The 22,662-nt window shown below is 33.7% G+C and overlaps 2 protein-coding genes across 2 annotated transcripts; both read right to left on the bottom strand.

Annotated features, from left to right (window-relative positions):
- Window positions 1-6,359: 6,359 nt before the first annotated feature.
- LOC131067597 (uncharacterized) lies at window positions 6,360-7,502 on the bottom strand. The gene has a single exon (XM_058002669.2). It carries the CDS (start codon window positions 7,459-7,461, stop codon window positions 6,466-6,468), a length of 996 nt encoding a protein of 331 aa, XP_057858652.2. The 5' UTR covers window positions 7,462-7,502; the 3' UTR covers window positions 6,360-6,465.
- A 9,058-nt stretch (window positions 7,503-16,560) lies between these two features.
- On the bottom strand, window positions 16,561-17,985 carry LOC131067596 (protein BPS1, chloroplastic). The gene has a single exon (XM_058002668.2). The coding sequence runs from the start codon at window positions 17,715-17,717 to the stop codon at window positions 16,725-16,727; it is 993 nt and encodes a 330-aa protein (XP_057858651.2). The 5' UTR covers window positions 17,718-17,985; the 3' UTR covers window positions 16,561-16,724.
- Between the last annotated feature and the right edge of the window lie 4,677 nt (window positions 17,986-22,662).

Here is a 22,662-nt window from a genome sequence, read left to right as displayed (position 1 = left end):
AAAGATTTAAAGTCATTTGGGAAATAGAAATAAATTAATCATTTTCGCATTTTGGAAGGGAAAGGGTAAATTTTATTATTTAAAAGAAATTATTTTCTTTTTACTTGTTAAGTTGATATAGTATACAGGATTGATTTTTGGAAATTTAAATGAATTTAAATACCTTACCCTTGTAAATAGTTCAAAATATAAATGTTGGCTAAAGTAATATGGAGAAATTAAAATTAGAATTAAATAAGAAATAGAAGCATTTTAATTTTAAATAAGAAAAGTGAATAAGATGTATTGAATAATGGAAAGGAATGATTTCCATTTTTCATTTTCTTTTATTTTAAAAATAAATGCCTAAATTCGAAATTGAAAATTAGGTCAAAAAATGGGGTTTCTCATTTTAACCTAGTTTTTGAAATGTTTTTGGGGGTTCTTTGCTTGGGTCATTTTTTTGGGAAAAAAAATGGTTTTGGAAGGGAGATTGGAGGTTTTGGACAAAGATGGAGTTTTAGAGCAGCAGATTTGGGGGCTCATCATCAAAATCCTTCCAGGAAAGCTTGTTGAGGTAGGAATCTCTTTTAACCAAAAAAAAAAAAAAAAGGGGCTTGTATGTTGTCCTTGCAACTTTGGTTTTTCTGATTTTCCATTGTTTGCCCATGAGTAAGTTTCATTGTAGAAAATGGTTAAAGATTAGTTTTGTTGGATCTTTGTGTGAGAAGAGAGCTTCCTTGTGCCAAAGATTTGCTTAATGGGAGGGTTATTCAACAATTTCTACTATTGTTTTGAAACCCTTGTCATTCAAAAAAAAAAGGGAGAGAAATGGCTGTGATTGTGATTGTTTTCAAAAAATGGGGTTTGCTGGAAAATGTTTTAAGTCTATGTTTTCAGACTGTGTGTTTTGGTGAGTTATTCATTTTTTTTGTTATACTTACATATACTATTTTTTTTAGGAAAAAAATATATATATTCAATAAGTTAAATTTTGACTGCACACTCTGGTAGATTGTTCTTGGTCTCTTATTGTTATTTTTAAAAAAAATAAAAAGAAAAAAATAAAAATAATAAGTTTTATTTCAACCCCCGTATGGCTGGGAGGAAATGGGCTGCCACAGGTAGCACTGCTACCAGTTGGTAGCAGCGCTACCAGCTCTACCAGAGGTAGCGGCCTGCTACCATTTGGTAGCAGCGCTACCAATGGTAGTGTGGGCTACCAAGGGGGCCCCACGTGGGGGCCCACGTGGGTAACCCCAATTTAATATTTTTTTTTATTTTTTATTTTTATTAGTTTTTTTTTATTGTTTTTTTTTTTTTCAAAAAAAAGGGGGCAAAAACAATAAATTAATGATATGTTAGTAAATGAAAAAAAAAATAATGATTTTAAATGGAGTTTTTAATTATTTAATTTTAGTCTTTTGCTTATTTATTTATTTAATATTATTTAAGTTGAGTATTAAATAATATTTGGAATTCAAAATATTGATATTTAGATAACCCATATAGTAGTATATGCTTTTGCTACACTCTGATTTATATAAATGGTATTAATAATTATTAATTATAAACTATGGTTAAATGTGGGTGTTTCATAAATGTTATTTTATGTAATCCTTATATCAATATATAATATTAATTATATGTGGCTTCTTGGTCCCTTTGTAACAAATTATGTCAGTGAATTAACCCTTAGTGCTCAAACGTTAATTTTATTCGGTTAGATATATATTAAGATTCACGTATACTTGCTTCATATATATATATGCAAGAGATTTATAAATCATTCGGGAGCGTTTTCTTTCATTTCAAAGTCTCCTTTCAAAGTATAGTCTCTTTTGAATAGGGTATAGTTGTGTTGCTAGAGAGGGGTACTAGTGTTTAGTTCTAGACCAATATGTCAATGATGTTTATCTAAGGATTAAGTAATATATCTAGACGAGTGATGCTCATTTATGTAAACTTGGTTGGAAAACTTGTAGAGATGTATTTACTGACCGAAGTGGTCGTTTGTATTATGGTTGTGTTCACCTAAAAGGCTGGAATGTATATGTCATGTAACTTATGTAACCCTAAACAAATTCTATTGGCAGAAGGGTCTTGCAGTTGAGCAGACCCGAAGATGTAGCCCTTTAGGGGTGAACTCCGAGATCATACCCGTTTAATGCGATGCCTTGTCTCTTTTACTTCATACTTGAAGTTATCATGTATGGTTGTTATCTTGTATAAGTGTATGATGGGAATTTAATGAAACTAGATCAAAGTGCACAAAAGTAGACATCTTGATAAATGTAGTAATCAGGTTCATAAAACATTGTAAATTATGATTATGGAAAAAAAAAATATTTTCTTTATGTTAAGTAAAAGTAGTAATAGTGGAAAGAATCTCTCTAGGTGACCATTATTGTTTTAGCTTGATATAAGTTGGTAAATCGAATGAATGTGAATGGGTAACAAAGTTAGAATTAATGTTGTAATTTCTACATTGAAATCTAAAGGATGAACTTCATTTAGGTATTTTCCTCTTTATCTTCTTAAATGAGTATCACCAGGTTAATCATACTTCACTATATTGGATGAATTTGTTTAGTTATTTATGTTTTAATCTTAACAAATAATCCCTACCAAATTAACTTGATAATTGGGTGAACTCAACTATTTATCCATAATTATAACCCTTATAAAAGAATTCTCTGTATGTTTGCTAAAATTGAACTGAAAAGGGAAGTATTCGTATAGTTGTTTATATCTTAATCTTGGTAAATGTATCCTTTCATATTAACTTCATTTACTAAAAAGAGTGACATGCAATAAGATAATTATATTTTAATCCTAATGGAAGAACGTCACTATGAACTTTCATTTTAATCCTGTAATGATGAATTTCATCTTGCTAACTATATTTTAATTTAAAGGATGAACTCATGTGTCCTAATACATATCCACCTTAATGAATTGAGTCCATCTAATAGCACTATTAAAGCTTCAATGAATGAACTCTATGGCTTCTTGCATCTTATCCTCCATAAAAGAACTATGACTCATTAGTTGGTTATGCTTGAATTCAAATGATGGAACCCCACTCTATTAATGGAAGTTTAATCCCTAATGAACGAATCTCATCTTATTAGCCATACTTTTAATATTTAAGAAAGATATCAAATGTGGGTGGTTATCTTAAAACCAATGAATGAACTTCGTTATATTTATCACATTGAACCTTTTGGGAGGCCTCTTAATGAAATTAGGAAATAAAGTGCATTGAGTAAATAACCTCACGATGGCCTCCTAACCACCCAAAGTAAATGAACGCTTCCTAAAATTCTAAGATGTCAATTCATTGAACATTCATATGACCATGTCGAATGCATTATCTCATAACTAAGTCATCCAGTTTATTGGATCAATTGACGCAAGTTGAGTTAGGTGTAAGGTTATGTAATCACATTGGGAAACTCCTTAGGTTCGTTTAGCCTTCCGCTGTGGTATCTGAGTTTTAGATGACTCCTAATTATCTTAATGTTGTAACTTATTATTAATGTTCATAATTATTATTATAAAAAATATATATATTTACACTCTATTTGAGTGTTTTTAACTTAAACCCTTATGGGTTTCCTGGTGGGGCATTACAGAGAATATATGCAAAACTCAACTACAATATAAATTAAGTTTCATGAAAACATGCACAAAAAAGAAGAAGCAAAACCCTAATTTGAAAATCATGAAAAATATCTCCTAAAAACATTAAATCAATAATATTATATTAATTTCCTATTAAAAATCCTTGTAAAATATTTAAACAATAATATTTAATTATTAAAACACCAATTAAAAACTCCCCTAAAACTAGCTAACTCCCACTCAACAACATGCAAAGAATAAATTGGGATGACCCCACAATGTAGCGGTTAGCTGCAAGCCTCCTACACGGAAGGTCTTGGGTTTGAGTCTACTTGACTAGTTCTTAGCTCTAGGGTGAAATATCGAAAAAAAACCGCATGCAAGTGTATTTATTTTTATAAATAATTATGTCATATGTGTCACTATATATCTTTTATATTTTGTTTGTTATTCTATTTTATATTTTAAACATATAAAAAATATTTTAAAATAAAATTTAAAGTAAAAGCTCAATTTATATAATTCAAAAAAATTAATTTTATTTTTTGTTTCAATTAATTATTTTTATATATTATTATGTCATATGTGTCAGTATATTTCTTTTATAATTTGTTTGTTATTCTATTTCATATTTTAAACATATAAAAAATATTTTAAAATAAAATTTAAAGTAAAATTTCAATTTATATAAAAATAATTTATATAATTGAAAAAAATTAATTTTATTTTTTGTTTCAATTTATAATGGATTTTACAGTTTGGTTTTGATTAAAATAATAACTAAATATATGTATTTTTAATTTATATGTTATTTATTAAATTTTTCTTTTTATAAAAAAATTTCACACATAGTAATATATATTAAAATCAAATTTAAAAATAAATGTTTCATAAAAAAATATTTTACCTTTTTAAAAGGTTTCATTTTTTTCTTAACGAAGTAAATTTGATTTTACTTGTAACTTTTAATATAGAAGAATTTTTTTACCTAAATAATTTTAATATATTTAATTTCTTATTTATAATATATATATATTTTTAACATTGAGTTTATTTTTTAATTAATATTAATATTCCTTTTAATATATAAAGAGATAGATATAGAAATAAATGATAGAAGAATAGAGAAAGGAGAGGGAAATAAGATGTAAAGAGACAAAAGAATAGAAAAGAAAACATAAAATAAGATAACACGAGCCTATTATTAATGGACTCTTATTATCTTCCTAATTTAGAGGTTTTGTTTCAACCATGCTTGGACCCTTATAAGTGAATGCATAGTTGATTTGAAGTCATCACTTTTCCATTTAGACTTTTGTTGCACAAATAACATCACTTGCTAAATGGCCTAGCAATTGACCTCCTATACTAAATAAATGTACATCACTCGCTAAATGGCCTGCTAATTGGCATCATGTAATGCCCAAATGTATTCAATAAATAGACCAATGTTTTCCCTTATTTACCTTCCACACTTCTTTTGTGTACCCCTCTCTCTCTATTTGACTCTCCCTTTCTTCTACGATATATATCTATCTATCTCTCTTTCTCTTCTCATATATCTCCATCTCTCCCTCTTTCTCTCATTCTATCTATCTCCCCCTATTTTTCTCTCTCTCTCCCCATCTCTATTTTTCTATTTGTACTTCTTTTTGTTTGCCTTTCTCTTTATCTCTCCCTCTCACTCTCTCTCTACATCTCCTTATATCTTTATCTCTCTATTATTCCATCTCACCATCTATAGCTCTCTCTCTCTTTATCTCCCTATCCTATACATCTATCAACTTGTCTCTCTATCATTGTATCTTCATATTTCTTCTTCCATATCCCCCTTATCTCTCTCTACCCTATCTCTCTATGTCTCTCTTCTTCTCTCTATATAACTTCCTACATCTATCTTTATCTTGTATCTCTCCTTTTCCCATTCTTGTCCTCTTTATATATGTATCTCTTTCATATCTATCTACCCCTCTCTCCTCTCTCTCATTATCTCTCCCGCCCCTCTCCATTTCCCTCTCCTTTCTATCCATTTCTCTATTCCATCCGTTATCTCTTCCTTTTTCTATCTCTATCTCTTCTTCCCTAGTGTAAATATGACATGAGTCTATCAACAAAGGAGTTTTGTTTCAATTATGTCTGGATTCCAATTGATTTGAAGCTATCACTTCCCTATCGATACTTCCCTATTGATACTTTTGTTGCAAAAGCAACATCATGTCAAATCATTGACATCATATATTTGTACAAATGTATGCAAAAATAGACCAATTTTTTCTTTAATTGACCTTTTGGACCTATTTTGCGTACCAATTGTACACCAAGATACAATTGCTAGTCACATTAGCTCAACTATACCATTTTCATTAATATTAAAGCTCAAACATATTGAATCCCACACTTCTATTATTTAAAAATTCCCCATATACATAGATGATAATTTTAGAGTGAAATTCAGAAAATTTTCACATATAGATACGCATACACATAGTTTGTCCATTTGATGAAACTAAGCGGATACATACACGTAAACAGTATTATTTGTGGGATTTGGGTATTTAAAGTGTTCTGGTTGGCATTCATTGTAAAGCAGAAACGCATCTTATTAAGACATGAAATTAAAGAAGCAATGGAACAGTAAATTGATGAAGCTATCAAATACCATGTAATGAATTTCAAAGACAAACACAGGAAAATTGTGAAAGAAATCATTTTTCTGTATTGAGGAAAATCAGTTCATCCTCGATCGTGGTAGTACTATTGATATACATATATTGTACATGTATTTTGGAGGCTCCAAACTGTTTAAGAGGCCAATTTGACAACCTCAGAAAGAATTCGCTGGGAGTAAGTGGCCGGTCACTAAGAAGAAAGGATGTTCAAGAGTGCAACTCTGGCAGAGATGAGAAACTTGAATAGCTGGTTGATTTTGTTTTCAAGGAGGGGAAGAGCAGTCTCCAAGTCATTGAGTGCCAACGTGGAAGGAGAGAGATGAAGCTGAAGCTGCAATTTGGACTTGGAGTTAAGAAGATTGTTGAGATTTCCCAGTGCAATATCTGCTGCCTCTAACTCGTGCACTGACGTTGATAATAATGATGATGACCTCTTTCTCATCTCAAATGCCTCCTTGAGCTTGTGTTGCAGAGAAGTGAAATGGGCAGGAAGAGGAAGAGATGGTATCCTCATGTGGGATGTCTTGAAAGAAAGAGCATTGACAAGGGCAGAGAAGATCATGACGGTGATGGCCTTGGCATGGTTGATGTCGATGGCAGCTTGTGCTAATCCCGCTTTATCCTCAACGTTGAGCTTCTCTGCCATTCGCCTCAAAATGGACATGCATTTCTCTAGCTGGGTGTGTGTGTCCTTCTTCTTACTGAGCCAAATGGCAAGGGAGGCGCGTACCCTTTCATCGGCATGCGCAGAGCGAGTGAGAGCAGGGCCAAGGCCACGAATGGCTGCCTGCACACTAGTGTGCTGCTTCCTGATTTCTGTAATGATGTCCCTCAACAAATTGCACGCCTCAAGGAGGTGAAGTATGTCATCCAGATGTGCATTCATCCATTTGCTCACCACACCTTCCATGTCTATCTGTACGTTTGACAAATTGGAATAGCAATTCACCACCATCTGCAATGCTTTTCCAAACCAATCTGATCCAAACGATAAGGAAGAAGAACAAGACTCCTCCAGTCTTTCCACCTCACTTACAAGTGCGTCTGCGAGAATTGGGTGTCCCTGCAGCCTTGAGGGCATACTGTTTGACCGACTATGCTTGTACTTGAGAGGAGAGTGCAGCCCCATGGCTGACCCAAGAGAGGACAAACGAGAGAAAGAAGGTAAAGCAATGCTCATGCTCATCCTGTTGTGTATTGCTTACTCTGATGATCTGATTCTGAATGTGCTGATGTTCCTGGTTTGGCTTTTGGTTGCGTATTAACATGATTTATACAACTCACCGTATGTAGACACAAAGAGAGAATCCTGGCCAAAAGCATCTCTTGTCCCCCGCCCCTTCTTGTTCGCTTTGGTGTTCCTTGCTTTCCATGTGCTGCAGCTTCTAACCTAGTGTGCCTGTCTAATGGTTTGAACCCGGAAAAGTATCACAAGCACACATCATGTCCGCATCGTGGGTTACAAAGATTAAGTTTAATCAAAATTTGTTTTTCGAATCCCTGATATTTGGAGATGATATGACAGATTTTACCATTCCGTTCATGAAAAATGTGTCCTCTCTAAATATACATAAAGCTGTTTCCTAAATTATAGATCTGCTTAGCTCATTCACGATTAAGTGGCGGTTTTTTTAATGGCGTGTCAATTCTGTGAGTTTTTATTAGGATTCAATTATGTGAGATTTAATTAATTTTTAAATTAAATTTCATAAATGATTTTTAACAAAAATTCTTCAGTCATGAACATGAGTTTATCATTCATTTGTTTTTTAGGGATGTTCGTATAGGCAAAGCATCATAACTTATTAAGGGATCATCCACTGTGATACTATTTTGACAAAGCACACAAGAAATATTCATGAAGATCAAGACCATCTAGCTTGCTTCTACATTTAAAAATATTTCTAACAACCGTGTCTTATAAAAAATTAATTATAAGCCTCGTTTAGGTTATCCAGCAAAAAGTAGTATACGTGTTTTGCAATGTGTCCGTTTATATGTTTTATTAGTATTTAATTACTTTGTATTTGCATCAAATTATTGACCCATATTCCATGAATAGTAATTCACAGGAACCCATCTCTCATGAGCATTAATGGTTCTCTTACCACTCACTATATTTAAGTGATGTTCAAAACGGAACAATGCCAAGACTTCTTAGCAGGTCACCCATCTTATTACTTATTTGACTCAAATGTAGTTAACCATCTAGTTCCCCCAATATGAAGCCCACTTAGCTTTCTAACCCATTTATAAAACATACTTATTTGACTCAAATGTAGTTAACCATCTAGTTTCCCACAATATGAAGCCCACTTAGCTTTCTAACCCATTTATAAAACATTCAAGAAGTGTCATGCCATGCAAAATATTTGTTATTGAGTTCTTTAGACCATACATGATCATATAGGTGGTATTTTTCTATGTTGTATCAATTATATGATTCTTTATCAAAGATTCAATAATAATTTTTGTGTCAAGTTCATTCTCATATTTCATGTTCAGTGGTTCACAAGAAGCTATGTCTAATGAGTATTGATGGTGCACTTGGCACTCATTACATCTAGGTGATTCTCATATGGGTAAAGCTTTCATACTTCTTAAAAGGACAACCATCCTAGTATTGTTCTCCCTCAAATGTGCTTGACCATGGAATTTTCTTCAAAATCAAACCCACTTAATATTCAATCCATCTTTAAAATTATACCATAAGATGTATACATAGTATTGATACATTTACCAATATTTCTATGGTATCTATTACAAGTGTTAACTTGGGAGTGACATCCCTAATCAGCTGCCTTCACCTCATCCTTGACATGACACTCCTAACGAGATTATAAAAACTATTTTAGGGGATATTTCAAGTTTGGATTTAATTTATCTAATTGAAAAATTAATCAATGATATAAAAAAAATAATATAATTTTAGAAAATAGAAAAGAAAAAGTTCTTCATTTCCATCAAAATATATTATGATTTTTGTTTTAAATAAAATATAAAGTAAAATCAATAGTTAAGGAGAGTTATAAAAACTATAATTAATTAACTCGTCTTTTTTTTTATGGAGGTCCAGACCTGCAAGCATGACAACCCAACAAGGGCATGAAGCCTGTGAGTTGCCAACCCATCGAGGGCCTTCACAAAGTAGTTTTTGTCACCCGATATGGGAGGACGAGCCAATAGGTTGAACCTCTTCAGCTAAGAGCCAAGGACTGAGGGGCATCCATTCTGCCAAATTCGCCCGGGGCATGATCCCGGCCTCATCCCTTATGATGTTGGACCCTTGCACTCAACAAGAATTGATCCCTAGTGGGCTCATTTGGAGCCATTCAACTTCACCAGTAGACCAAGGGCCCATTGACAACTCAACCTTTTTTAATACTTATAAGTAATTGTAATTGTAAATTTTGTATATTTGCATTTATTTATTATTAAGGATGGGTTTTTGAACATGACCTAACTCTTACACATATGTTGAATCAATCATAGAAGCCTCACAAATAGTTGAGAAACAACAACAAAAGATAGCAAATTTAGGAATGAAAACCAACAAAATATACAAAATTTAACACAAAATGAAAGATCAAGATCAAAAGTACAAGGAGCCTACTTGCCAAATACAAGGATCATGTGTAGCTGAAGAATAACAATTGAAGCATCAAATTAAAGTGGTTTATAGCTAGATTATTCACGAATATCATTTTATCTTATCAACTATCGAATCAGCCACATTAGGCAATAGGGGCACTCTTGAAACATTCTCACTATCGAGAGAGTATGTAGATCATAATTGTTTTCATAAATCAACCCCAAATTGTTCAAAGCATTAACAAAATATACCCCAATAAAGGGGATATAACTTTAATGACATAAACGAAATCCAACATTTCATCTAAAATGTCATATATATTGTTGTCCTTAAATAAAATTACTTTGATTCTTTGGCTATTGAAGATAAATTCACTTTATTAAAACCTTCTACAAACCAAATTTGAGCATGTATGCTACCAAAGTATAATCCACTTTGTGACAAAATTTAATTTTTTTTAATGTTTTTTTCAGTAACATTTTATATTTATTTTGACAAAATATTTTGTTGTACATTGTTAGATTGTGTAATTTTATGTGGAGTTTCACTTATTACCTTAATCATTATCTATCTCCCTTGGCCCTTAAACATTGTCCTTTAATGCAGTTTTATTAAATTTATCCATACATCTATCTTCATATATCCATAAGCCACCAAAATCTAATTGTTTATTCAACCGAAGTTATTTATGTGGTCTTGGGATCAATGTTAAGAAATTTTGACTATTTTGACTTTTTTTAACTATTTTTGCTATTAAATTTAAGTTTAAAATTTTGCTAACCAAACCCTTTTATTTCAAATTGTAAATTTTTTCACCAATTTTGATTTGAGACATTCAACCATTCATTGAAATTATCTAAAGATATCTCAAACATCTTTTCTCTTAGAACATTAAATGGGCAATTGATAGTATACAATCTGCACACATCAATTTTAGGACCCTTCACACTTATCTTCAATGTTCAAAGTTTTGTAAGATTCCATAAGGTTATCTTAGAACATTCTCTTTGACACAATAAGAGCTCGGCTAAGATATATTTGTAAATATTGTCAACCTTCATATATAAGAAGGAAGTTGGATAGACAAGGATTATTCAGCAAAGAAGAAGAAAGTAGACTTATAAATGAACAAGGTCAGTTTTAATACTGTAGATTTGACAGAAATTTGCGGGCTTGACCTCTAAAAGATCACTTATAGAATGCATGCCTAAAACTATTTTAGTAATAAATAAATATAATTTTTAAAATAAGAAAAAAAAAATCATATAAATGTTAAAGATACCATCACGATCTTCTTTATATTTACTTTCTTAAAAGAATCATCTAATTATCAATCTCAGATTATAAACTATTATCATCATTTGTATGAACTTAATTACTTACATTTCATTAATTAATCTAATTTAACATTTAGACAATTATCCTCTAGAATAATATATATATTTATACCGTTTTAAAAAAATTTCTGCTTTGCAAGCGTGGAAATATCTCTGTTTTTAGGACAGTCCATTGAAAGGAAAGAAGTTGTCTTCCCAGATAAATTATTTCCTTAGCAATAGTGAAAAGCTGAATGGCTCCAAATGAGCCCACGAGGCATCAAGTCTTGCTGAGTGCAAGGCTCGGACATCATAAGAGATGAGGCCGGGATCATGCCCTGGGCGCTGGCAGCTTGTTGGCTTCATGCCCTTGCTGGACTGTCATGCTCGCAGGTCTGGACCTCAATCAAAACAAAAAAAAAATCATTATATATGTTTCAGAAATAATGCAACAATAAATCGATATATCTGTAAACAAGAAAGTAAAGATTATTAAAGATAAATGACATAAAAATGATTATTAGTGTTCTGTATTCTTTTATTTAAGATCAATTTAACCTTATCGATACATACATGTATGTTACATTGCAGCACCACTCAATTTTGGCAAGAATATTTTGGGATTAAAGTGTCCGGTCAGTGAGTGAAATGGATGTTCAAGAGCGCAACTCTTGGAGAGAAGGGAAACTTAAATAACTGGGCAGTGCCTATTAAAACGACTTATATAAGTTACGATGCCTGGGCACGGCAGGCAGACACAAAGAATCTCTGGTAGAAACATTAAATTTGTGTATCATGCAACGCCATGTTGTATTATTTAGTGCTTGGTCTCTGTGCCTGCCAATTAACATGATTTACACAACTTTCCATGACTCGTCATGGCAGGTAGACAGAGAGAATCTGGAGCAGAAGCATTAAATTTCTCAAAATGTGCATAATGTAAATATCATGGTGTCCCATGCTTTCTAATTGTCTGTCATGGTGTCCCATGCCTTCAAGTGCGAAAACCTCTAATCTTATAGACATACATCCCATGGTTTTAAGTAGCCATATGGCCAACCAGTATAAGTATGAGCTATTTGTTCAGTTCATTATATAGACAGGAAAAAAATTATTTAGTTAGGCTGCAGGACGACTATATTTATTTTTCTTATTCTGAGAGAATAAATTTATTATATATTTTCTAATGGAATCTTCTTAAATTTCCAGATCAAATGCCAGGTTTTGTCTCTCCTTTGATTGAAAAAATGTCTCCCCTTCAAATGTGTATGAGCTGTTTTTTGAATTATATAATCCTTCAATCTTCAATCTTCAATATTCAGAAAATCTGGTTTAGCATTCACAAACAAAAATTAAAAGGGAAAACTTCTATAGTCTAAGGTTCAGTTTCAAATTGATATGAAACCAAAACAATAAAAAATCATAATTACATATATTAACACTTGTATTAAAAGGTGGTGCAATGGTTATGTTGATAGCATTTTATATTTCTAAAAATGTTTTGGAGGGTATGGAATCATAAAATGGACTCGCAAAATGTACAAATTGACTTTACTAGTGATAATTATTTATAATATAAATAAATTAATTTTTAAAATATAAAATACTCAATATGTAAGAATACAAATTAATTTAAGAATCTAAATTGTACAAAATGTTTTTACAATAGAATCTTTTTTGAATCTATGAAAATGATAAACTTATGAAAATATAACTTTCTGAAAACAGCATTGAAAGCTCCAAAGGAGTAACACAATACAACTATATAACTTCAATAACATGTAGACTTAATCATCCTTGTCCTCCAAAATCTTTTTCGGTTCTTCATTTCAACATGTTCACCAAATGTTTCAATATAATTCAAAATAAGTCTACATATAAATCAAGCACTAATATGGCATTGACCATGAAACATTTAACACACCTCGCTAAGTGAGATTTCATGCTCATAAAATAGATCCATTCAAAATTTGCATATCTTTTTCATAAATGTAATAACTCATTTTCTCAAATCTAATTTTCTTAGTCTGGGATCAATAATGTAATGCGATTTAATATGTTCATAGGAAAATCTATCTATATAATCTAACTCAGAATTTTAATGAGCTATGATTAGAGATGAATTTATTGTTCTACCTATGTTATTTTGATGATGAATAATGAAATGTGATCTAACATGGTCATAAGGAAATGTGTAGCATAATAAAAAAAAATTAAAATTTTTATGATTTTTGATAATTACTCAAAGTAGTTTGAATGTTAATTTTATCATATCTTAGGGAACTCTATTAAAAAATAATGTCAAATTGACAAAAAGTAATTAATTAAATAAATTATAACTATGAAATTCAAAATAGTAATAAAAACTTTTAATTTCCAAATAGCTCTAAGTTTTTTAACACTTAGTTTCCCTAAGAATAAAATAAACAATGGATAATAGATTCTCTACTTCACCTTTGTATTCTCTACCTTCTAAAATTGAATATTCTAATTAGAATAAACTAATAGAGGCCCAAACCATTACATATATAGAAAAACAAGAAAATGGGACTGACGAGGAGTGAGAGCCCAAAATCTGAGTACTAGCTGTCAAAAAAGAACAAAAAAACCCAAATACTAGACTAGACTATAGACAAGAAAAGCAAAAAAACAAATAGATCCACCCCCATCAAAGGAACGAACTAATGGCCTCCCTAATGGGGGTCTTCTCAATCTTCCAGTCCTGGCTCATAGCTTTCACCTTATTAGAGAAGGAGAGCCTCTTGTTAGATCTTTTATGAAATGAAATAGAAGGGGACTCCAGAGTCACTTTAACTCTAGACATTGACATCTCTAACCCAGAAGCAAGTGAAGAATTTAGATGCGACTTCTTTCAAGCCCACCACTTGTCAATTTCTTCCTAAATGGTCAATAGAGTTGTCAACTTATTTTTGAACATTTCATTGCTCTATGCCATTACTTCCTCCATTTTTTGTTTTAAGTGACACCTAACTATTCTACAAAACCTCAATAGCCTTCACCATCTCCTTCCTATCCTCCTTCTGATCAATCTTCTCTCAAAGCCCCTTCATTTCCACTTCCATTCCCTCTCACTCATCAAGCTTTTATCAACTAAATCATTGGTCATAGCCCAAACTCTCTAATCTTTATCTTCCATCGCCTAGCCAGAAGCTCTAGAATCTGCTTCGACAAGGGCTTCCAATCTATTAATTTTATTTTTTGCCACATTAAGTTGACCAAGAAGCCAACAAATTATAGCTTCCTTCTTATTGTAGATGTCACAGAGCTCATAAAATTTATCTGCAAAGGTAAGGAAGTCCCACTTTCTGAGTGACTTCATAGGTGAGGGGGGAGGGGAATGAAAAGAAGGGGTACCGACTTTGTTAACAATTTTTTTTGGGGTCCACCCCAACCCAATACACCATAAGAAAGTAGAGTCATCAGAGTAAATATCATCTTCCTTTGGCCCTACGAAAATGCACTTAATAATGTGGGGGCCGGGTTCTCAGATTTAGCCATTTTGCTAGGGTTAATCGAGGTAGGGGTCCCTTTGGTTTTAGGACTAGGACTAGCGTCTTTACTATTCGAGATGTCTGAAAGCTCAACACATAGAGTGTGGCTAGGGGGAATACAATCCAATACACCAGTGGAGGTTAGATTCAAGTGAAAATTGTATATCTATACGATAAGCCCCTAGTTCAAGAGAAGAACATTTTTGGATTTGGCCACAACAACAGATTGAGAAATAGATGAAAAAAGTCAATAGGGAAAATTATCTTCAACTTGTACCTTAAATAGTTGAGCATGGGGAAAAGCTATGAATGGAAATGTTTAAACCTCCTGTCCAAGGTGATGAACTTCATGCAAAGTAGTGTAGCTTCTTTCCAAACTCTAGTTAAGTCATTCTGGTTGAAACCACTTTGCAACCGGTCCACATTCTCCATTGGCTTCATAAAACACTTGAAATCCTCCTTGTAATTACCCTATGGCTTCTTTGGGAAGGTTGTGCCTTCCACCACAAGACCCATAGCAGCCGCAATGGTTTCCATAGACACAGTAAACTTAACACTGCCCACTTGAACTTCACCTTCATCCCAAGATTAGGAAACTACTCAAACAAAGTAGAGTTGTAAGCCTTCATTCCTTCAACATAAGTTGCTAAGTTGTCTTCCACCATCTTATTCCAAAGAACCCCATTTTGTTTGAATTTGTTAAAAATGTGTAGCTCCGTCTTAATAAGGTCCCCACCCAAGGTTTGCATAGAAAAGCCAAGAATAGGCCATATAAAGGGAATGCTAAAACAATATTTGGGAAAGACATAGAAAAAGGTGATATTACATAAAAGCACAACTTTCAATAGATTTAACAAGGCTCGTACCTATAAAATTGAGAAATATCTACCAAATAATTTATCATGATTGTGCTTAATTTCTTCTTTTTAAATGATGTGGTAGATATGAGTTTGGTTTGATTTGGTTCTTTAATCCTTATGATTTAAGGGGTTAGCGGTATTGTTAGAATTTTCCTTGGACGTTTCCGATTTTTACAATCTTGATGGATATGACTATTTTTTTATATTGCTAATCACTTCCAAATATTTTGCTCATACAATCATCAACATGAGACCAATACAAGCTCTTGCAAACACAATTATGATACTAATGTTAGCTCATTTTGAGCAATCAAAGTAGAATAAACCTATTGAAGACCAAGAGTCTCAACTTAAAAATCTACTTATTAGAAATCACCTCCACACTAAAATCCATCTATGGAAGATCAAAAATCGCAACTTAGTATTCAACATTACATGTCTCTTTGAAATTTAAACTTGGATCTCTACAATGAAAACTCAATGCTTTAATCCAGTCAGCTCAAACTCGTTAAATATGACTATGAGTATTTGAAAAGCTTTTGTAATTAGAGGCAGTTTATTTTCATAATATAATTTTATTCTCTTATCTTCAAAATTATAACATTAATTAAATTGTATATTTTTAAAGGATATTGAGCCACCATTTTAATTATTTATAATAATAATAACTTTATAACTGATATTCAGAAAAATTTCGCAGATCGATACACGTGCACATAAACAGTATACTCTTGGCATTCGTTGGAAAGCGAAAACAAGGCATATACAGATGGAAAATATTTTATTTTTTATTTTTTTGAAAATATTGTATATATTAATAAACATAATTATTACTCGTAAAATTTTGGAATTTCATATTTCTTACTTGGCATTCATTGTAAAGCATAAACACAGCATATACAGAAATTAAAAATATTGTATATATTAGAAAACATGTAATGGAATAGTAAATTGGTGAAGCTATGAATAACCAAGTAATAATTATCAAAGACAATCACTGGAAAATTTTGACGAATATTTATTTCTCTGTATTGAAGACGATCAATTCAACCTTGATCATGGTAGTAGTATTGATATACATATATGTTACATGTATTTTGGAGGCTCCAAGCTCTTTAAAAGGCAAATTTGGCAGCCTGTAAGAAAATTCCTCGGCAGTAAGTGGCTGCTCACAGGGAAGAAAGGGTATTCAAGAGTGCAACTCTTGCAGAGATGAAACACTTGAATAACTGGTTGATTTTGTGTTCAAGGAGGGGAAGAGCAGTCTCCAGGTCATGGAGTGCCAAGGTGGAGGGAGAGAGATTAAATGGGAGCTGCAATTTGGACTTGGGGTTATGAACATTGTTGAGATCTCCCAGTGCAATATCTGCTGCTTCTAACTCCTGCAAGAACCTTGATGTTGATGAAGACCTCTTCCTCAACTCAAATGCCTGCTTTACCTTCTGTTGCAGACAAGTGAAATGGGTAGGAAGAGAAAGAGATGGCATCCTTATGTGGGATGTCTTGAAGGAAAGAGCAGTGACAAGAGCAGAAAAAACCATGACGGTGATGGCCTTTGCATGGTTGATGTTGATGGCAGCTTGTGCTACTCCTGCTTTATCCTCAACGTTGAGTTTCTCTGCCATTCGCCTCAAAATGGACATGCATTTCTCCAACTGGGTGTGTGTGTCCTTCTTACTCAACCAAATGGCGAGTGTGGTGCGTGCCCTTTCAAGGGCATGGGCAGAGGGAGTCTGATCACGGCCAAGGCCACGAATGGCTACCTGCACATTAGTGTGCTGCTTTCTGATTTCTGTAATGCTGTCCGTCAACAAATTGCAAGCTTCAAGCAGGTGGAGTATGTCATCCAGATGTGCATTGATCCATTTGCTCCCAACTCCTTCCATGTCTATCTCCATGTTTGACAAATCGGAATAGCAATTGATCGCCATCTGCAATGCTTGGCCAAACCAATCTGCTCCAAAAGATGAGGAAGAAGAACAAGACTCCTCCAATCTTTCCACTTCACCTACAAGTGTGTCTGTGAGACTTAGGTGCCCTTTTGGGCTTGAGGGCACACTCTTTGACTGATTACGCTTATACTTGCGAGGAGAGTGCAGGGCCATGGCCACCCCAAGAGAGGAGAGACGAGAGAGAGAAGGTATGGCAATGCTCAAACTCATTCTGTTGTGTATTGATTACTCTGATGATAATGAATCTGATTGTGATGATGTTGCTGCCTTGGCTTTCTCCTTGCCTATTAACATGATTTATACAGCTCACCATGACTGGGGATCACAGGTAGACACAAAGAGGGAATCCTGGCAAAAAGCATCTCTTGTCCCCTGCCCCTTCTTGTTTGCTTTGGTGTCCCATGCTTCCCACGTGCTGTCACTACTAATATAGTGTGCATGTCTCATGGTTTCAACCCGGAATAGTATCACAGGCAAACATCATGTCTGCAACGTAGCTTACAAAGATTAAGTTTAATCTTATTGGAGATCTCTGCAACTTGGAGATCATCTGATAGGTTTTGCCATTCAATTCATGAGAAAATGTGTCCTTTCCACATATGAATAAGCTGTTTTGTTGATTAATCGTATGGGTGATAAAATTTCTGTCCAATATTTAGACCACGCGGACCAGGGAGATAATTCAAATTATCGTTGTCAATTTTATCTGTTCAAACTTTCTTGGTTAGCCCAACCACCTGCCTTGCACACACCCCGCTCATTATAATAGTTATTTTGTAAAGGTTGTTTGCATATAGGGTAGTCTATTGAAGTTTTCTCGGGAATATTAGGCACAAGTGTTAAGGAAATTAACGATGTATATAATTACTCTTTTGAAATCTGCTTTGAAGGCCCTTCTAATTTATAAGTTTACGTTTCTCTCTTTCCCGAAGAATTTTGAGGAGTTTGATTCTTTTTCTAGCAAATCTCTCTAGGCTAGGAAATTGGACACTCAAAAAATGGAATTTGTCTATTTGGGATAAGTTTTGCGCACCTAAACAACATGATGGTCATGGCTTTCAACAAGCTAATCTGAACAGTCAAAGAATATTGACTGCCAAAATCTATCGGAGATGACGTACACAACAAAATAAACTGCACGAAAATATTCTTAATCATAAATATCTTCATGGGCTTGTTTCTCAAGAGTTTCTTAGATTTGATTTGATAATCAAAGATTCTTTGATTTGAGATGCTTGGTGGAATCATGCCCATCTAGTACACCTCGTGCTTTTTTCGCATTTATGGTCATCAATTGACCATGTTTCATCAGTGGTCATACAAGGCCACCACCTCGGATCTTCACCATGCCACTTAAGCTATTGCTGTGGACCCTTTTTTTCCCACCTCGCATGTTTATGTAGCATAACTCCATCAACAAAAGAAAATTGCAAATAATCATTTTTTGGAAGAGGTTCTCAGATTGAAGCCAGACTACATTGGTTAAAAGTGGGTGACCATGCATCTAAAAAAAAATTCTTGCACTACGAGTCATCATTCTTCCCAAGGCATCAACAAGATTAAGGAAACAAACTAGTGATCTTTACCAAATATTCTCTAATCTTTTGTTCACCATTGTGAGAATGTCTAAATTGCTCAAGAGCCCTCCCTTTGAGTGAGAGCATGCTCTTTAGGACTACATTTCAGGTTATCCCATGCCATATTTGTGATAAATTTCTTTCCCTCAAGGTCCTCAAGGAAGAAGTTAATTGTATGGAAAATGATAAAGCTTAGGGATGTAATGATTTCCCTTGTGAATTTTGCAAAGCCTTATGGCCCTATGTGGGCTCTAATCTTCATAATGTTTAACTTGAAAATTTTCATAAATAAATATTTAGGAAAGCTTATAAGTAAAGGAAATATTAAATTTAACCTAAGATTGAAGACCTTGAAGACATCTACAACTGTAGTCGATCACACTACTCATTGCTTTTTAAAAAATCATCACCAAGGCCTTAGCTCTTAAGATTCACTATATGCTTTGTCAAATAGCTTTTTCTAAGAAAATGAACTTTATCAAACCCAAATTCATCCTAAATAACATTATTGTTCTCTAGGAGGGCATGGAATGGGCTCTTGAGTATGGATATAAGTAAATTTTATGATCACATTAAGTGGACCTTCATTATTTCCATGCTTTGGGCTTTGGGATTTGGACCTACTTTTATTCAAATGTTCAATATGATCTTTGTGTGTGCCTCTATGTGTATCACCATCAATGGGTAGATAGTCTCAAGATTTTGGCCTTTTTCATTTCATCCAATAGGGGTGTCTTATTGCACCCTCTTTGTACATTCTTATTGCTAAAGAATTTGGCTACTTGTTGGAAAACTCTATCTCCTATGGGTAGGACAAGGTAATTAACCTACCTAAGTCATCAAGCCAATTAGTAAATGATCACTTTATAGATGATACATTCCTCACTTTCATTGAAGAGGAGAAAAATATCAAGGAGGCTCTCTATTGTCTTCACACCTTTAACCTAGCCTTTGGCTCAAATATAGAATGACATAAGACATAGTGTTATTGTCAATCCACTCTCCCTACACCCCACTATGGCTATAATTGGATTGAACTTGGGCAAATTTTTAAATTTCTTAACATTTCCTTTTGTTTCCAAGCTTTTTCTCATGAACCTATAGAAAGTAGTTCTCTCCAAGTTTGAGAAGAAACTATCATACTAGATTACTATGTTACTCTCTCTTGCCAAAAAATTCTAGGTTTTCTCCAAAATTCTTGTAGCCACCCCATTTTATTACTTCTCTTAATTGGTGCCTTCTAAGGCCTCTCATTTGAAGCTTGAGAAACTTCTCCATTATTTTATCTAGGCTTCTTACAATGACCACAATGGTTTCCATCATGTATCCTAGGAGTTTGTCTACCTCTCTTGAGATTCTAGTGGGCTTGGGATTAATTATACCTTGAATCAAGATGGCTCTCTATGTCAAATGGGTAATCCATTGATGCAGGAGCATCCCCGATTCATAGCAATCTTGCATCAACCAAACAAACAAAAAACCATTTTCCTTTATGTTTTGTTTTCTATTTGTAGTTTCAGTTTTCCTTTCTATGTGTCTTGGGTTTGGCTCACCGGATCCTGTGGAGTTGGATTCTACTTGAAGACTTGATCATCTTTCTTGGTTTCAAACCGTATCTCATTTGGATCACTTTTTGGCAAGATATCGCTACCGGTTTCCATGACAGTTTCTTATTACCTGTTCTTCCTTTGTTACCAATTGCCTGAGACCTATTTTGGTGATCTACCAGAACCCATTCCGAAGCTTACGTAGCCTTGAGTGTTGATCTCAATGTTTCTTGGCATGTGGTCGACCTTCTCTGTTTCTTCCTTTGGATTTTCTAGAGGAATCTCTTGGCATAGGCCGACCTTTTTCATTTTGCACATTAGGTTTTGTTCTTCAGGTTTTGATCATTTTTGGGGCAACTAGATCCTTTGGATCGATATATATATTTTTAATCATGCTTTAGAATGTAATCAATTAGAATCAATTAGAGTATCAGATAGATAGACTGTGCCTAGAAGATAGATCTTTCGATTCCAAGTCCCAGTTGTGACCTATTCTACCAGGCCTGTGTGTCGGTATGTTGTAACCCGATTGTTACCGGTTAGATGTAATCAAGTTTGATGCAATAAAAACTATCTGTTTTGCATTGCTTCCATCAAATCTGTGTGTTTCTGTTGTGTTTACTCTTGCTGACCGATCTGGACTGATCTCCTTGAGGTTCCTCCTCATCGGTGACTGCTTCATCTATGATATTTTACAATGATTCCTGGAAGATTCTTCTCCAAAATTATATTTATTTTCACTTTCGAATAAATTAACCTACCTCAAAGGGGATTGGTTCTCAAAACCTTCTTCAAATTAAAATTCTTGTGCATATCAAGATGACATTTATGGCCAAAGAATTTGGTGTGCTAGGGAAGATGTTAAGCCTTGTCTTTATTGGGTTGGGTCTAGTTTCAAAGAGGGTGTCCTTCGATCACCATAACCTTTGGTGGTCTCCAATCATTTTTTATTGAAGGCTCCCTCTGGAAAGGATATCTTAAGTCAAAGAATTGCATTTTCACAAGAAAGACATTCACACTCCTTGAGATGTATTTTCTATAACTGCCATGAGTCTTCTTCCATGGTATGACTTGACTGCTCAATTTCATCTCTCATAGCTAGATCGAGAGACATATGACAGTGTCAAGACAACTCTTCCAATCAAAATTCATCACGATATTAGTGTCCATTCTTCCAAGACTTGGTGGAAATATTTGTGTTTGACTACTCATACCACTTTTAATAATTACAAGCCATATATATAAGGTATTGCTAGCTTTCACCATAGATTTTGCACTATTTGGTTAGTCATTATTCAAACTTGCCCAATTTTCTTGGTGTATTCTTTTCCAAAGGTTACTTATGGGGTCTTGTATCAAGCATATGGCCATTTAGGATCCTTGTTCACATCCTATGGGCAACAAAAGTTGTTTAAAAACCTTTTTTAGCTCTACCACAAAGCCCAACAACTTTAGGTTAGATTCACAATTTTTATGTCACTTCCACTTAGATCCTTTCTCTTAGCATATGACTCATTTGGTGGATTGGCCTTGATTACCTTAAAGTATACACAAATATGGCATTCTTCCAATGTGAAGATCCCTTTCACTTTATGGAAATATATTTTTGTTCTTACTTTTATCTCATTACTCTATTGATACTAATGTTTCACTTTATGCTAAAGGTACCATTTGCTTAAATGTTTTGTTATAGATTAAAATAGAGGCTAGTAAGGTGGCCCTAGTGGTTGCTCACCTTTAGGAGCTACTTGATCATTGGGGCAATTCCCCATGGACTATTACCAAGGTGCGACTAGACCCTTCCACCTCCTATGACCATTCTACTTCTTATGTCCAATTTAGAGGTTAGATTTTTTTAGCTTGTCACTCCTGGTCCCAAACTCCTCTCTATTAGTATGGTAGTCATAATGGATTGTCTTAGGTTGTTTGGTGATAGTCTATCTCCCCCCCTTGGTGGTGGCATTTCATGGTACCCTTCAAGGAGTGTAGGGTCATGAAATGATGGTAGTTTTGGCTAGCTAGCCCTTTATA

The sequence above is a fragment of the Cryptomeria japonica genome, chromosome 5 (assembly GCF_030272615.1).
Source record: "Cryptomeria japonica chromosome 5, Sugi_1.0, whole genome shotgun sequence".
NCBI classification, from domain to species: domain Eukaryota; kingdom Viridiplantae; phylum Streptophyta; class Pinopsida; order Cupressales; family Cupressaceae; genus Cryptomeria; species Cryptomeria japonica.
This window is presented reverse-complemented; position numbering and strand designations above follow the sequence as displayed.

Bases quoted from the DNA above. Each gene is read 5' to 3' on its own strand.
- LOC131067597 (XM_058002669.2), bottom strand. From the start codon at position 7,461: ATGAGCATGAGCATTGCTTTACCTTCTTTCTCTCGTTTGTCCTCTCTT.
- LOC131067596 (XM_058002668.2), bottom strand. From the start codon at position 17,717: ATGAGTTTGAGCATTGCCATACCTTCTCTCTCTCGTCTCTCCTCTCTT.